Below are 15,270 nucleotides of genomic sequence, written 5' to 3'. Positions count from 1 at the left end.
ATGCAGTCCTAAACAGACTCATATATGCATTCTTAACAAGACAGGAATAGTTTTCTTAAATTGTCTGGAGAGATTGAGGTGTTTGAGTAGGAGGGAAAAAAAAGCAATCTAGGACCCAACATACCAGACTGTTTTCTCAATTCTACTCCTTTTAAACTTCAGCTAGTATCTATGCAAAATGAAAGTTTGCTATAGATTTATAGCAACTGGAAATCTCACACAGAGTAGTAAGTTTTTAACAGTTTTTTTTAACAGCTAAGTTATTATTTAGATTTGGCACACCAGAAATCTAGGAAACCAAAGAAAAGTAAAAATTTATTTCACTGTTTCACAATACACACCTAAAATCTACATGATTATTAAAACAGTCATACACATATTCTTTGATTAACAGTTTGCATCACATAACAAAGGCTTATTTAAGTGCAGTGTTTTCTCAGAAGTTTAAAATACAGGTATTGCTAATACTTTTCAAGTAAAAAAAACTTGTATTGGCTGAGTGTCCAATACAGATAACATTCTTGCATTTTGAGTTACATACATGAAATTTCAGGATTCCCTTCATTATTTACCCAAAAATAATACTGATTTTCAAGACTGCAGGTACATAGACTGTCATCAATGAACATAATCACACTGATTATGTCGTCTAAAGGCAACCAGGACTTACAGGGCTTCAGCTCAGTTACAACTTCTCATCTTCTTTTGCACTGATTTAAGAGTTCAGTCTTAAAATACATTCTCTTGGGCAAATAACTACTTCCATTTCTAAACAGCAGGAGTTAAGTGGTCAGTATGAGTCAAATTGTAGTTAACAAAAAAACACATGTAATATGCAAACTGTACCTTAAAGCTCAGAGAAAAATCCACATACAGCAAACACATAAAACTCTCCAACATTCCAGTCTTTTATCAGGGGAAGCACACAAACAGTAACACTGAAGTTTGTCAACTCTTACAACTTCAAACTATTCAAGCAACAACAACAGTATCAAAACAGGTAGAACATGAGCACAAGCATTACTTGAAGTATCTTGGAGAAATTGTTACACTCTGTAATGCTAAACTGAACTGAAGTACCATCTAGGTCATTAATTTAGGTACTTTGAAGTCTTTGTTGATCAAATGTTTTTGTGTACTGTCCTTCCTTTTCTCAAGTGGAATGTCTTATTCTCCTGGGATGGGATAGAAGAGAGGACAAGAAAAAAATTCAATTAATCAGAATAAAGCAACCAAAGTTTCATGAAAACTATTTCCAGACACCCTGTACTCTATTCACCCCTCTCCAAAACTGACAAAACACAGCTTTTGCATTCCCATTTCAGAGCACAACTGTCCAGTTCACCTATCTATCCTTGCACAAAAAGGAAGCAAGGTCTTAGAAATTAATAACCTTAAATTACACATGACTTGGATAGTAATCAGAAATTGCAAATCTACAAAGACTGAACACACACCAAAAAAGTGACAACCAGCTACCAACTTGGACATATTTATTGGTTAAAGCAGAGACAAAGCATAACTAGCCACCATCCACAGTGGCTACTTCACTGTACAGACTATCTGTCCAAACTAGGGAGCAATCTACTGCTTTCAGCCATGTCACTGAGAAATGACTAGCCAGACAAACTTATGCTGTAACTGTTCATTACTTGACCGTTCAGCAATTTTTTATGCTGTCTGATTAAACCCACTGAATCCAATTTCAGCACTTCTTTCCACCATTAAGCAACTGAGAGCCAAACCCACACATCTCAGAGCATGTACAAGGAAGTGGCATTCACAGATATGAATCCCTTAATCTTTATGGTATCCTGTATGTGAACACATTGAAGGTCAGCTATGTTTCAGGGATATAATTTTGCTTTTACTACATACCTTTACATTGTTGTCTTGTGATACAAAGTCATTTGTCAGCTGGTTCTCAGGATTAGACAGACAGGATAATACTGTTTGCATACCCCTGTCCACAGACTTCTGAAATACAGTTACAGGTGCATCAATACTCATTTTCTTAGTTAGGGCATTACTAGCTAGCAATGCCAGTGTGTCACAGGGTTTACTCTGCAATCAGGATTCCTCAACTGCCTTGTGTTTCCTGAGGTATCTGTAAATTTTCTCCCCCTTTATCTTTTAATATTAATAACTCACTAGCCCACTTCAGTGTTACAGTGTAACAATTCTAATCAGTGACATGCCAGTTCTCTTGTGGATTAGGCTAACAGCTGAGAAATGAAATTTCTCCTTTAGGAAACTGAATTCAGAGCCAACTATTAGCTAAACTGGGGCCATTTTCCACGAAATAGTGAGAAAAGGAGAAAGTTACCAACTCAGACATTTGAAGCTTAAAATAAATCTACCTAAGACAGTAGGCAGTGCTATTGAATCTGCTTTTTTTTAGTACCTGTAATTCTCCCCTAGAATTTCCACAGATTAAACCAAGTCTTGTGGAAAAAAGTCTTAATCAAGAGGAACACACACTTTATGCAGCCCTCAGCACTGCAAACAAGCACTAACAGTTTCAAGGAAATGTGAGACTTCTGAAGTTCCACACAGAAATCAGATATACGGAACTTAACAACTGGCTGAAAGCAGCAACTATAACCTTGTCCAGGGTCCTTGACAAAGCTACATAACCCTCGTGCAAATTTCTGGGAATAGCATTTATGATGAAGAACATTAAAGTTTTGAGAAAGCACTTACCTTTTGTGGGCTGTTAGGCAACTGTGTGGGCTCTGGAACAGCACATTCCATCTGTACAAATCCTGCATCCTCAGTGGCATGATAGTTTACTGGAGCATACACCTGTGGAGTTTTTAAGTACTACAATGTTTCAGTAACACTGGGAAAACATGCACAGTTACGGTGTCATTGATACTCATCTATCCATGAACTGCACCAATTTTATCTCACAGTTTTGATAAATTTCATGGGTAGGAAAAATAGTGTGCCATGACCTGTTTTACTAGGACAGTTAAGAATGATACTTAGAGTTGCTTAACTGAGATAGTTCTAGAATAGTTGTCCGCTCCTATAATCAAGCCTGTGGCATTAACAGTGAAACCCCCATACACACCTACTCTAAAAACATTTTGAATTGAATTATAAAGTGATACACTATGGCTGTATCACATTCATAGATGCTACTAAAAGAAACTATTTCAAGCCAACAGTGTCATCAGTATTTCAATGACTTCTGATAGCTTTCAGAAAAAGAATATCATTCAGAATAAAATTATACATTACAGCTTTTAAACACTTAATCAAAACTGAAGCCAACAAATATACCTAAAGAACACAAAAATGCCCACGGGGCAAGTTTAAACTCCAACATTGTCAAACAAATACAGAGTATTTTTTCCCCCTTTCTCATGGATGTTACTCGCATTAAGTCACAGAAAGCAAGGAATTTTTTTAGATGGCCGACAGCAGCACCATCTACAGTTTGTAGCAGCCTGGGAATAATTTTAAAACCTGTTGAAAGGAGGCAAAAAATTCATCAGTATTTGCAAAGAATATGAAGACTTTTTAGATTTAAAAAAAGATGGTACATCGGGTCACCTTATTATTTGTCCTCCAACTTTTCCTGAAAAACCAACTCCAAATTGTTTAAAATTCCAGAGTTCTGTGACTAGAACATGTAGAATAATGCCATAAAACAGGCATTAACTGCCAGGTAACTCAAAAAAGCACCATATCAGTAGAAATCCTGAACTACAACTCTCATTAACAATTACAGATTTTGTAGACCAGATTACATTGTTCCTGACAACAATCAGACTTTTTTTAAGTATCAAGCTGTAAAAACAATGTGCTAATTAATAAGACTTTTTCAGAAGTTTGGGCTTACCGGAGTTGGAGGTATTACATAATTTCTTTGCTCTCCAGGAAGCCACTGTGGTTGAGCCTTAAACAGAAATTGGATAAGAAAAAGAACCACCTTTCATTCATTTCCAACACAGACAAGTAGGAGCTACTGTTTATAGCATTTCATGTCTGTATTTTTCCCAAAACAATTAGTTGAATGAAATAAGCTATGTTATGCATTAATGATCTCCTTCTCACTCCAAGTTAAAAAAATTAAAATATTTTTAAATATTAGTAAAATAAGGGAAACAAAAGTACTTACATTGAAAATAAATCTCAAGCCTCTAGCTGCTTCCAGTTACTCCTAGTTTAGCATCAGTAACAGGACCTGGCCACACACTTGTGAGTTCAAACCCCACTATGAGTTAAACGCCTTCTCTTGATGATTTTAGCAAGAGCACATTCCCCCCCCATATCAATCATTCTATCATCTGATAAGATCCTGATTCCAAGTACATAGCACCCCCAACTACAGCATGTACAAATGCAAAGTTCCCTCCCACAAGTACTATTTATTCATGCACTTTCCTAATTTGAAAGTTGTTTTATCACTATATATTTAACAAAAAAATGAAGCAATCAAAAGAAAACTATACACTAAGTTACTCAACAGTTTTCATCACTATTCTGTTTTTGCTTTGGCAGCTGTGAAGAAGTGAAGGAAAACAGATTTCAAAGAATGAGAAGCATATCAAGATCAGACTCCAGTTAACACTTCATTCCAGTTTTGTCAGGTATCCAACAGCCTTTCTGCTTCCACTAAAATTTTACATACCTGATAGTTGTAAGCCGGTTGATACCCAATGGGAACTTGCTGCTTTAGCAGTACAGCTGGTGATGAACTGTATGGATAGGGCTGCAAATAAAGTGTTTTTTAAAAAAAAAAACAACACAACTTTGAAGCAAGATACAAGTATGATATTTGTATAGATATTAGCCAGGAGCACATTTTCAAAAGTTACACTGTGATTTCAATTCCTGTGCAGACTAGACTCACTTTTTAGAAGCAACCCTTAGATTTCCCACAGGGCTTGCTTCAGTACTTCAGGCACTAATAACATCTACAAAGTGAGATTACAAGTGTCTTATATATCTAAAAATCCCATGTCTGCTTGTAACTGAACTTTTAAGTAATTTCAGAAGTGCAAGTCATACCATAAACTTTGAGAAGCAGACCTGAAGCAGACTGACTACTATAAAATAATGGAGTACAGTCTGAAGGATCAGTTTCTAGGAAGCAAAGGAAGCCAAGTATTCCAATTAAGATAATTTCCTAGTATTTCTTTCCTGTAAGTACTCTGACACAGTGTTAACCTGGAATCTTCCCAGATTCTACAGAAAATAGTTAAATGCACATTTCAATATTTAAGAAAAATATTTCTCTTAAATTAACAAACTTAAAAGAATCAGCAAGAACACCATTATCAAGCTCTCTGCCTTGCAAGGAAGTATTTCTGCAAATTTACTCTCCCCTCTTTGCTTAAGATATACAAAACAGGATCAGTTTGTAGTCAGTACTGCTCCATCATACAGGCAAATGCAGCAAGAGAGCCTGATCTGGTTCACTCACAGCACAGGACTCATATCCAGGCCAGAAGCACCGTACCCATACCTCAGTATGAATGCCTACCTGAATTACCAGTACAGTGATGTCCTGCAGGCAATACTGTGCTGGGCACAGCTATTAACAGCAGATGCTGTAACACAGCATTCTTCTAACACAACAGCAGTTTAAAATCAAGGGTATGTTTGGCTAGGAGGAGAGAAAACTACCTGAGATAACTTCTGATCCCACTCTTACTTTATAAAAATACATTTTATATTTTGTAGTTTATTCTGAAGCAGGACAGCAACACATTAAATATCTGGATACATTTCATTTGTGAACTGCACCTGTGACAGGCAATAGTAACTCACTCGATCTTCCCTCCACTATCAACAGTTCTCATTCTTAAAAGGGTATCTCCCTCTTGTTTAACATCAATGAATCAATTTTTTAAGGTTGTTGCCATTCCTTTGAAGTGGTTTGAAGTGGGTGCTTCTTACTGAGGAAGGCAATATGAAAACAGGCAGGTAAGGTCAGATTTAAATCTCAGTACATACTCCAAAAGTTGTACATGCTTGCACCTTCAAAAAATACTTAACTGTGATTCATAATCAGTGTCAGGAGCAGCCTTACCTGAACATAGGGTGTTACTGGGTTCATGACAGCTGGAGGCTGCACGTACGTCTCCATACCCTGATTACCCCATACACTCTGGAACTGTGGTGGAGGAGGACCAAGAACTAATTGTCTGGGATACACGCAGGAATCTTATTTTGAAAGAGATAAAAAATAGTATTAAGACGTTACTACGTGTATTTCATTAGGAATAAGAATTCAAGTTGAAAAAAAACCTTAAGGGTTTTGACTCTTAAAATTAACCCAATATTAACTATATTGTATTGTACCAACTTCACTCTTATGAAAACATCATACAAGTGAGCTCACAGAAGTCAGAACCAAGGTTTAACTGAAATATACATATTGCATCAGCTATAAAGTATTTACAAAGATAATGATGTATAATTAAGAAAAAAAACTTGTTCTAGTATAACACCTGCAATATTAACAAATTTATTTAGATGTACTTACTTAAGTTTTGTTGTTTTCTGATTGCTGGCCCCAGTTTCAGCTTTTTACCATGGAAGTTGATTTGTGACTGAAAGACAGGTTATTCTCTGTAAGCTGGGAATCAGCAAGGTGAGAGGTTTGTGTGATTTTAAAGACACTGGACTCTGCTTCTATACCACAGTACATCAACTGTCATAAAGGCTCAACAGCCTCCAGTCTCCTCTCTGAATATCATATACCTTTTATCTTGAGTTTCCTAGAGCGCCCTCAGCTCAGCTATCTGCCTACTCACTGACCCTCCAAAATTATGTATCACTCGCCCTAATAGCAACACGCACTACTCAAATTTGCAACTATGTATCACCGACTGTCAGCCCTGCGTTTTTATGCACACAGGTTTTAACTATTCTTGTCTGAGTGAGGGTATTAACGGACAGTGACCAAAGTCTTACATTTCTGGTCAATGATTTTTGGTTTAGCCCTATTAGCATAATTTTAGTACCAAGCATTAAAAGTCAGTATTGGATGCAGACAGTCTGTCTAGATCCTCTATCACACACAACCCTATAGAGGTGCCTGCTTCAGGAGAACATAAGTGTTTTTGCAATTTTCTCCCATTTCTGCTAAAGAAAGTGCTTTGAACAGACAACAGACAACTTTATTGTTGGCTGGTAAAAATAAGCAGAAGTATAATGATAAAGAAATCTTGCTCATTCTAATTTCTATCAGTATGAGAAGATGATTCAAGAAATATATGGAGATGAAAAAAGGTGCAATAACCTGACTAGTTTAACAGGTGGATGTTTTTTGATTTTTATTTTTTTTCAGAAGAAGGTGTCTTGGTTGATTTTGGGCATTTTTAAATTAATTTGGGAATCCTGTTGTGCCCAAAACCATGCACCTCATGTTTTCCACCTCAACAATGAGAAGAACTGGGAGACAGGCCTCCCCTCTAAACAGAAAGCAACTTTCCATTCTGAACTGCAAACTGATTCATGCTGGACCAGAGTGCAGACCTAAAGCAACAGAAAAACACTGTCAGACTGAGCAAGGCTACAAAGCCTTGTTGAACAGGCACATTAACATAGGCACCAACAGAGCCTCTCTTTAGCTATACCTATTGTGTTCATTTACAGAAAACACTGTGACCATTCAGTGCAGGTAAGGCCTGAAGAGATTTAGAGCAATAGCCTTTGCTTAAAATAATTTGAGCTCCACAACACCCATGTTAATTTTTTTCTTTCTTCCATCCCGTCTAAAAGCCAACAGATTTTCTAACATTACTTCTGTATGAACATGCTTCTTCCTGATATGGCAAGAATTTGTACTGCCTGCAGACCTGAAATGTGCACTGGAAAGAAAATCCACCACATGCCACTGGGTCTTCCAATACCTCTGGTATACAAATTCACATCAGTGAGTACTATATTATTATAACACTGCAGGCTCCAGTTTTGAAGAAGCACACACAAAAAATCAGCAGTGTACATGGCTCAAATGTCAATGCTATTGAAGAGGTCTCCACAGAAATTGTTGTCTCAGAGCAAGCACTCCACACTGATATAGCATAACAAACATAATCCACAGTAAAAAGGTAAGTATGTTCTCAGATGAAGTCTGTTGCTGAGTACAGAAGTTACTGTATATTTTTGTCATCATACCATCAAATAACAGCAAGGCTTTAAAATCTTTTGGTAAGAATCAAGGCTCTCTTGCAGGGGTTTCACTACTCTCCACTTTATTCAAGTATGTTCTCTTCCCACTTACGGAGCTGGATGCCCAGTAAATACGTCTACACATCACAGAACACTACATTTGTGCCTTGCACACCCATCTGGTTTTGTCTTTCTGATCTACTTCCCTATCTAAGAGCTTCAGAAGCAAATGAGAGACTGTTCATCCTTCAGAGACACAGGAGTTTTCTAAGCCAAAGACTTCAAAGAGCAAGTATTTCAATACATGTTATTTTACAGTTACTGCATTCAGTCTGGGGAGTGGTCAAGTCTATCAGAACCAAGTAACTGATTTGGTTTTAAGCACTGAGATTTAAAACTTCTCTGATACCAAACTCCTAAGATCAGAAGGACTGTTACAGCTCCACCTCTTCATCTCTTGTGTTAGCTACAGGAAAGCTTCATGATGACATCAGATAGCTGCAGCACTATCTAGGAAGCTTAAAAAATACTTGCAGTCCAGGTAGCATCCAAATGCACAAATATCACTAGAGAAGCATATTTCAACTACTGAGACATAAGTAAAAAACTGTCTTCCAAGATACTGTTACTCCAATGTCCTAGGCAACCCAAAATGTTATTGTATTTCATCTGTGTCTGAAATTGTTACTGTCTCCTAAGACCCTAGAGCCAGAAAACAGAACCATGGGACAGAGTGAGGCAAGTGCCCTAACTTTTTAAAAGTTGAAGCAAACAGAACACTCTCTCTTGCCTTACGGTCTTTGCTCAAGGCACAGGCCCCGATTTGGGGTTCCCCCCCACCCCCTTTTGTTACTCTCTTGCATCTTGGACTGGCTCAAGGTGAATTCTGTGCCTGTCTACAGCCACTATGGAGCAGCCCTGCAGAAGTGAAAGCAGAGCCACCCCAACACAGCTGCCTGGCAGTCTGCTGCCGAGGAGGGAAAACCCCTCCATGAGCTCCAGCCCTTGACCAAGTGTCAGCTGCTGGAGAGTGCCAGCTGCATTCATCAATGAAGAGATAAGAAGGGGGAGGGCTGTCACCATTTTCCCTTTGTCTTTGGAACCACAAGGACGGTCAGCTGCAGGGGCCACCATTTTGGGGAATGTGTCACTCCACCATTTTAAGTTTCTTTGTTCCCTGAGAGTCCAGGCAATTTCAGCAACTTTGTAACTAGTTATTATTACTGGGGTTTTTTTGCCTCTTCCTATTTCCTTCTTTATCAGTAAACAGTTATTTTTTTTCACTTATATCTACCCATATTTGTTTCTCCTTACTGGTGGAAAGGAATTGGTTAACCACAAGGAGAGATTACTCAACATAGAGTGTGTCTCATTTGAATTATCTTAAACCAAGACATCCCAATAACTAAACATGTATGCTTCTGCCATAAGCACAAGGGTTCTATGACAATCATCCACTACAAAAAGCAAGCAGCCAAACACTCAAGGCTTTCAAGCACATAAATAAATGAGAGCAATCAGAAACAAAATAACATGAGATGTTCGACCACACCAGTCTAAATGCTAATTAGCTGAGAACTAGTTCTGCTTCTTACTTAAGCAAATACATCAAGATGTTACCACCAGTACACATTTTAGGAAAGCTTACTTTTTGGTCAGCCCTAGACTTTCCATGTCCTAATTTCTCTACAGGGTACAGAACTTGACTTCTGCAAGCTAGACTGCAGCCTTCATATATCAACTTATTTAAGTAATTTGGAGAAAGAGCTTACATCAACTATCTTTTGAACATCCACATTGTCCAGGAAAGACACAAATCCATACCTAAAAAGGAAGAACAGACTATTCAGTAATCAGTTTCATTTGACTGTTAGACAAATTCTTTTGAACAAGACCAGTTAACAACATGCCAGGCACACTATATTGCACTTCAAAATTATCAACTAGGACATTAGTTTATGATTCAGCCTAAAAATCTATTTACTGCTCACTAGCAGTATCTATTATGGGGCCAGTGAAAGAAACTAAATGCCAGATTTTAGAGTAATGTGAAATAGAAGCAAGGGCTACTTTTTTCATTTTCACTTTTCAAAATGAATACTGCTGCTGGTATTAGCAACTCAGAAAGTTAAAAAAAAATAAGTAATATCTGACATCTTTAAATTTTGTATTTACTATAGCGGTCAGGAAAGCAGGTATTATAGGAACAGTAACACCAGTGAGAGAAGCAATTCTTGAAGAGGTCTTTCAATTTATTTCACTGACTCCCTTGTTTATCTGGTCTATACAATTGAGATAATTTCAGAGCATTACAGTAATAATCATGTCCCATTAATGGAATAAGTCATTATCAATACTCATAACATACACTGGCTAACTGAACAGCAAGGTTCACTTTGAGGACTAGCAAGGGATATGAGAAAATCAATTTTATTTCCACCTCTTTCATTGCTACATATGCTGAAGAAAAAGATGTGACATTCTAGGATCTAAGCATACAATCTAAGAAAAGCTGGGCTGGAAGAAACCTCAAGTGGGTAGAGTTTCCTTCTCATAAGGAGGAATAACCTCTAAAGTCTGGGGATGGCATCCCCAGACCTCAACAGGGTATGGTCCTTCATCTTATTTAAGGGTTTCACCACAGTACTCCAGAACTTTTCTATATATTCAAAGAATTTCCCTTGTTTAACTTTGTTCACATACTTAAACTGTTTGGAAACTGTTTTACTCTAGAATTTATTCCCAAGTATCAAGAGAGGGCAAACCCACTGCCCTGAATAAACTAACTTAATTCTCTTAATCATCCTGAACTGTCAGCAAATTTTTAACTACTCTAGCCAGCAGATGACTCCTACAAAATAATTGGCCATGTAAGCATCACACAAGTTAAGCTTTGTTTCCAATGGTTAAGTGACAGGGAGCTGCTTTTCCCTGAACAGAGACACGGAAGTCAGAAAAATCATGCTATTCTCCTGGTAAGATTATACAGATTTAGTTGGGGGCAGTATAGATTTACTGGTTTCACACCAACAACACCACAACAGTCAACTGCAGCTAGTATTAAGGCTTAAGCATGTCAAGTGTGTAAGTATCTGTTCATACCAGCCATTATAGAATGCTGTCCACATAAGCAGCAACTTACAACAAGCACTCATATTGTACCTACCCCTTCGAAACACCAGTTCTGTCAGTGATGACCTTCACCTCCTTCACAGTACCATATTGTTCAAAGACACTCCGAATTTCTGCTTCATTCATCTGAAAGAAAACAAGGTCTTAAACATCTTCAAACACATTCAATTGCTTAGAACTAATTTAAAGCAGGCAGTACCATTCTTTACACCCATTTTCCACTACTCTAAGAACTAAAGGTTAGTTTTGGAAGACACATTCCAGAATTATCCCATGACATTTCAATGCCTTCAAGATTGGCAAATGCACACACAGGAAGGAAAAAGAACAAAAAGAAAAAAACCAAACCAAACAAAAGCCCCCCACCCAAACAAGTTTAAAAAAATCCCACACCAAAACAGGAGCAAAATTTCCATTTGTTTTCCACTGACTTACCCTATACCTATTTTAAACAATTATAAGTATATATGTACCCTTAAGTCAATTCCACCAACAAAGACTGTGTTTGGCATGATTTTTCCTTCTGGTAAAACATAGCCCTGACTGACTGGTGCAGAATAGGCATTGCCCTCTGTGGCGTTTGAACACTGGGTCTCCACACGTGCTGCCTGAAAGATTTAAACAGAAATACTTATTTTAGTCAACTGGAAGTATACACTTTAAGACACCAGAATGCCTGCGGTTTCCTATAGATATAGCACGGGACAAGGAATTTCAATAGCACAAATTCATTGGAAAAAAAGTTAAGTAATTATTCCAATAAGTTTCAGAAATTTAAATATAGACCTAGTCTAGACTACTTTAAGTAGCCTTGCCAGACTGTATCAAGCTTTATGATCAATGTTGCTACTACCAGGATTTGCCCTTACCTCTTTTGCTGCACCTTCTCTTGCACAAGAAGTTCTAACACTTGTCAGTTCAAATAAACTGGCTCGACAAAATCTGGCAGGAAGATTAACATGATGTGAGCAGTTCTTCACCCACCTGGTATTCTGCTTTTGTTTGGCCGCATACCAAGCTAAAGGGCATTTGACCTGAAATCTGAGATGGCAACTCCACAGCACCCTCAAGCTGACCTAACTGTTGCTTCTACTTCTTTCTTTCTGGATGTTTCAGCGAACCAAGCTAGAAGTCGTATTTGCTTTGTTGTGCAAGCTCTCTAGCAGTCTAAAACAGGAAACAGTTCTCAGCAGAGGGGCCCAGCAAGTGCCAGAACCAGCACAAAGAAACTGGTAACCACAGATACTGCTGGTACACCTGTCACACATGGCATTGGCTGCCATGGAAGTGCAGTGTTCATGTCTCAGACTAATAATGCAGACTTTTCAAAGAAAATCAACTTATTTAACACTCTCCCACATTAAGTACCTGAAAGAAAGAATAAACAGACTACTTAAGCATTCTGGCAAGCTGGGAAAACATCAAAATTAAGATCTATCAATATATGTATTTTCTAGAACTTGAAAAGGAGATGAAAAATGCACAGTAGTACAACTCTCCCAAGAACAAAAAAAGGAAAGAAAATCTCCCTCCAAAGCAAATTTTCAAGTCTTCAGTACTATGATGGAAAACCTTGGCCAATTCAAAAAAAATACTCTTATCTAAACCCAAATTATTTTGCCAACACAGCACTACACAAATGACTGTCCTAGATACACTATGTGCAAAGACCTCACACAAATGTTAAATCAGTGTCCAAAGCCTAAACCACCTCAAAATTTTCAAGTGTGAAATCCTGCCAATGATTAATTTGCTATACTGGAATTACAGCATCAGCTGAAGTGACTCACCCCTTTAAAATTACTCTAAAAGTCTAATTTGTCTGATCTCATTAAGTAGCTTTCAAATCAAATTTCCAGATGTCAAAAATATTAGGGTTTATTCAGTTTTTCAGCCTATCAGAATTAACAGGCGTTTTTTTTCTTCTCTCGCCAAATGTTAAAATTAATTTGTTTGCTCTCTATTGTTTCTGCAAGCATGAATTTTAAATTGTTAAGGGGAAACTGGTGTGAGGCCCTCCTTACAGTAGTCAGGAGACTAGTTATAGACTTTTGGCAAAAGAAAAGGTGGGAAAGGACGATCGTTGGGCCAGGTGGAGGAAATACCTACCTGCCCACCTAAGTGTGTTACAAACCTCCCTCAGTTTTATGTTCATCCAGGAGAGGAAAACCTTCACCTTTTTTCTGGCCACACAAGCCTGCGATTTCTCAGGCTTTTCCATGGCCTCGGCACGTTCTTTATTTAAAGTAAGCATTAGTCTTTTTTTTGAGACATTTAAACCTCGTGAGCCACGTCCCGCTGCGCAGCCTCTGAGCGCAGTCTCCATGACAGCGCCGCTGCCTGAGGGAAGAAAGAACACGCAGCCTTCCCGCTGGGCACTAAGTGGAGCCCTCAGCCCAGCACTGCACACTAGCCACTTACGAGGCACAACTTCTCCCGCATAAAAAAATAATAATTAAAAAAAAAAAAAAAAAAAAGAAGCCAACCTCCACCTTACTCGTATAATGTTTGAAGCGTTAGCGCTACAGTCACAAATCACGTTTCTCAAATAGAAAGAGCAAACAGCAAGCAGCATGTTAGTGCGAGACGAGGAGCCCGCAGCTCCCGATGCCCGCACGGCGCCCGCAGCGCTCCGGGCGACGGCGGGTCTTGGCTCTGCAGGTGAGGGACACCGGGCCGGGGAGCCTCGGGCGAGCGAGGCGCCGCTCGCGGGGCCCCGCCTCCAACGGCCGCCATTTTACGTCCTCACACCTCGGCTGCCCAGCACCGACGGGATGTAGGTAGGAAGGTTTGGCGCTCAGGACAATGGAAGCTGCTCACAAACCCCTGAGAAGGGCTCCTACCGCACCCTACGCGCAGCGAGTACACAGCCATGGGGAGGTGGAGGGGCGCCCCGCCCGGCCGTGCGGGACAGCGCTATGTTAGTCATGCTGTCATAAAATGGCCGTTCGTGGGTGTTTAGCATCTTCCGTCGCCGAGCCTCCCCCGGACAATAACGCCGACGGCTACGAGCCATACGTTCCCTTGCACAAGCCCCCGGCCTTTCAATTGCGATATCCCTCCTTAACCTTAACCGCTCGCCTCGTAAGGTTTTAAAACCTTCAAGACAGCTAAAATGCTATCAGCCCTCAAGGGGTACAGCCCCCTTACTGCGTTACAAGGGACACTTGTAACCGATGAGGGCATTCCTGCTTCTCACCCCAAGAACAACCCAAAGAACTTGCTACTCCACTCGCCGCTCCGCTCCCCACTGGGGGGTCCCAGCAAGGCACTCCATCACCCAGCAGAAGCCCACCCAACGCTCCCCATTATTCCACCACCCCAGTATGGCTCCCCTTTCGCGTTCACTCACCATCACTCCCTGAAGCTGAGGCTGCGCTCACACACTTAAAAAATAAGGGTTTTAAAACAAAACCGCTATGAACTTTTTCAAGAAAACTAAGTGCAGTCAGCTGGTTTTCTTTGATCGCGAAGCGGAGTTCTCGAAGTCGATAGAAGCCAAGCAGTGAAACGCCGTTCTCCTTAAATACCCCCATTGGGGGATGGGACGGAAGAAGCCACACCCGCTCCCTTGTTCTTTTCACACTCGTCATCCGCTACTGCCTGCTCTCCGCCCCCCGCGCCTCAAGGCTACTATTCGTTGGAGTCTGAGTTTTAGAAGACAAAGGATCGAGAATACCGTGGCTTTTCTCTTTTTGGGGGTGAGAGACTAGATTGCGACTAATCATTTGGTTCTTTGTGTTGGAGGATGCTGTTGAGTGCACGTGGTAGCAGCAGCTCCTGCCATTTTGGTAAGAGCTTGCACTTGGCTTGTGAAAGTTTAGAGAATGTTGTTGAAGAGGCTTTCACTCACTTTGAGGTAAAAGCTGTAGCTCACGAACTGATGCTATATAGCTATGCTAGAGTAATCTGTCTCCATCCTGTGACCACCTGTGCTGATGATCTGTCTGATCACCAGTGGCCTAAGGCCTTTCTAGAAGGAAACCTCTCTGGAAGTCCTCC

At 39.6% G+C, this 15,270-nt stretch overlaps 1 protein-coding gene across 4 annotated transcripts; it reads right to left on the bottom strand.

Annotated features, from left to right (window-relative positions):
* Positions 1 to 288: 288 nt before the first annotated feature.
* On the bottom strand, positions 289 to 14,797 carry DAZL (deleted in azoospermia like). 4 transcript variants are annotated; one of them, XM_088058720.1, is made up of 11 exons: positions 14,621 to 14,792; positions 11,742 to 11,876; positions 11,303 to 11,394; positions 9,909 to 9,960; positions 6,503 to 6,569; positions 6,047 to 6,180; positions 4,643 to 4,723; positions 3,851 to 3,907; positions 2,704 to 2,823; positions 1,879 to 1,977; positions 289 to 1,175 (listed from the first exon to the last, which is right to left on the bottom strand). In XM_088058720.1, exons 1-11 carry the CDS (start codon positions 14,621 to 14,623, stop codon positions 1,122 to 1,124), a joined length of 894 nt encoding a protein of 297 aa, XP_087914846.1. In that variant the 5' UTR covers positions 14,624 to 14,792; the 3' UTR covers positions 289 to 1,121. The 4 variants fall into 4 exon arrangements, with proteins under 4 accessions (XP_087914846.1, XP_087914851.1, XP_087914855.1 ...); XM_088058725.1 differs by having other exon boundaries at positions 2,704 to 2,805; positions 14,621 to 14,783; XM_088058729.1 differs by lacking the exon at positions 1,879 to 1,977 and having other exon boundaries at positions 14,621 to 14,797.
* Between the last annotated feature and the right edge of the window lie 473 nt (positions 14,798 to 15,270).

Source organism: Pseudopodoces humilis, chromosome 1, assembly GCF_049639895.1.
Source record: "Pseudopodoces humilis isolate 2021_Gansu_Grassland_sample_001 chromosome 1, ASM4963989v1, whole genome shotgun sequence".
In the NCBI taxonomy this organism is placed as follows: domain Eukaryota; kingdom Metazoa; phylum Chordata; class Aves; order Passeriformes; family Paridae; genus Pseudopodoces; species Pseudopodoces humilis.
This window is presented reverse-complemented; position numbering and strand designations above follow the sequence as displayed.

Excerpts from the sequence above, each read along its gene's own strand:
- DAZL (XM_088058720.1), bottom strand. Across the intron at positions 6,181-6,502 it reads CAGAAAACAACAAAACTTAA|ATTCCTGCGTGTATCCCAGA; the intron begins GTAAGTACATCT and ends TTTCAAAATAAG. Across the intron at positions 4,724-6,046 it reads CAGTAACACCCTATGTTCAG|CCCTATCCATACAGTTCATC; the intron begins GTAAGGCTGCTC and ends CTTTATTTGCAG.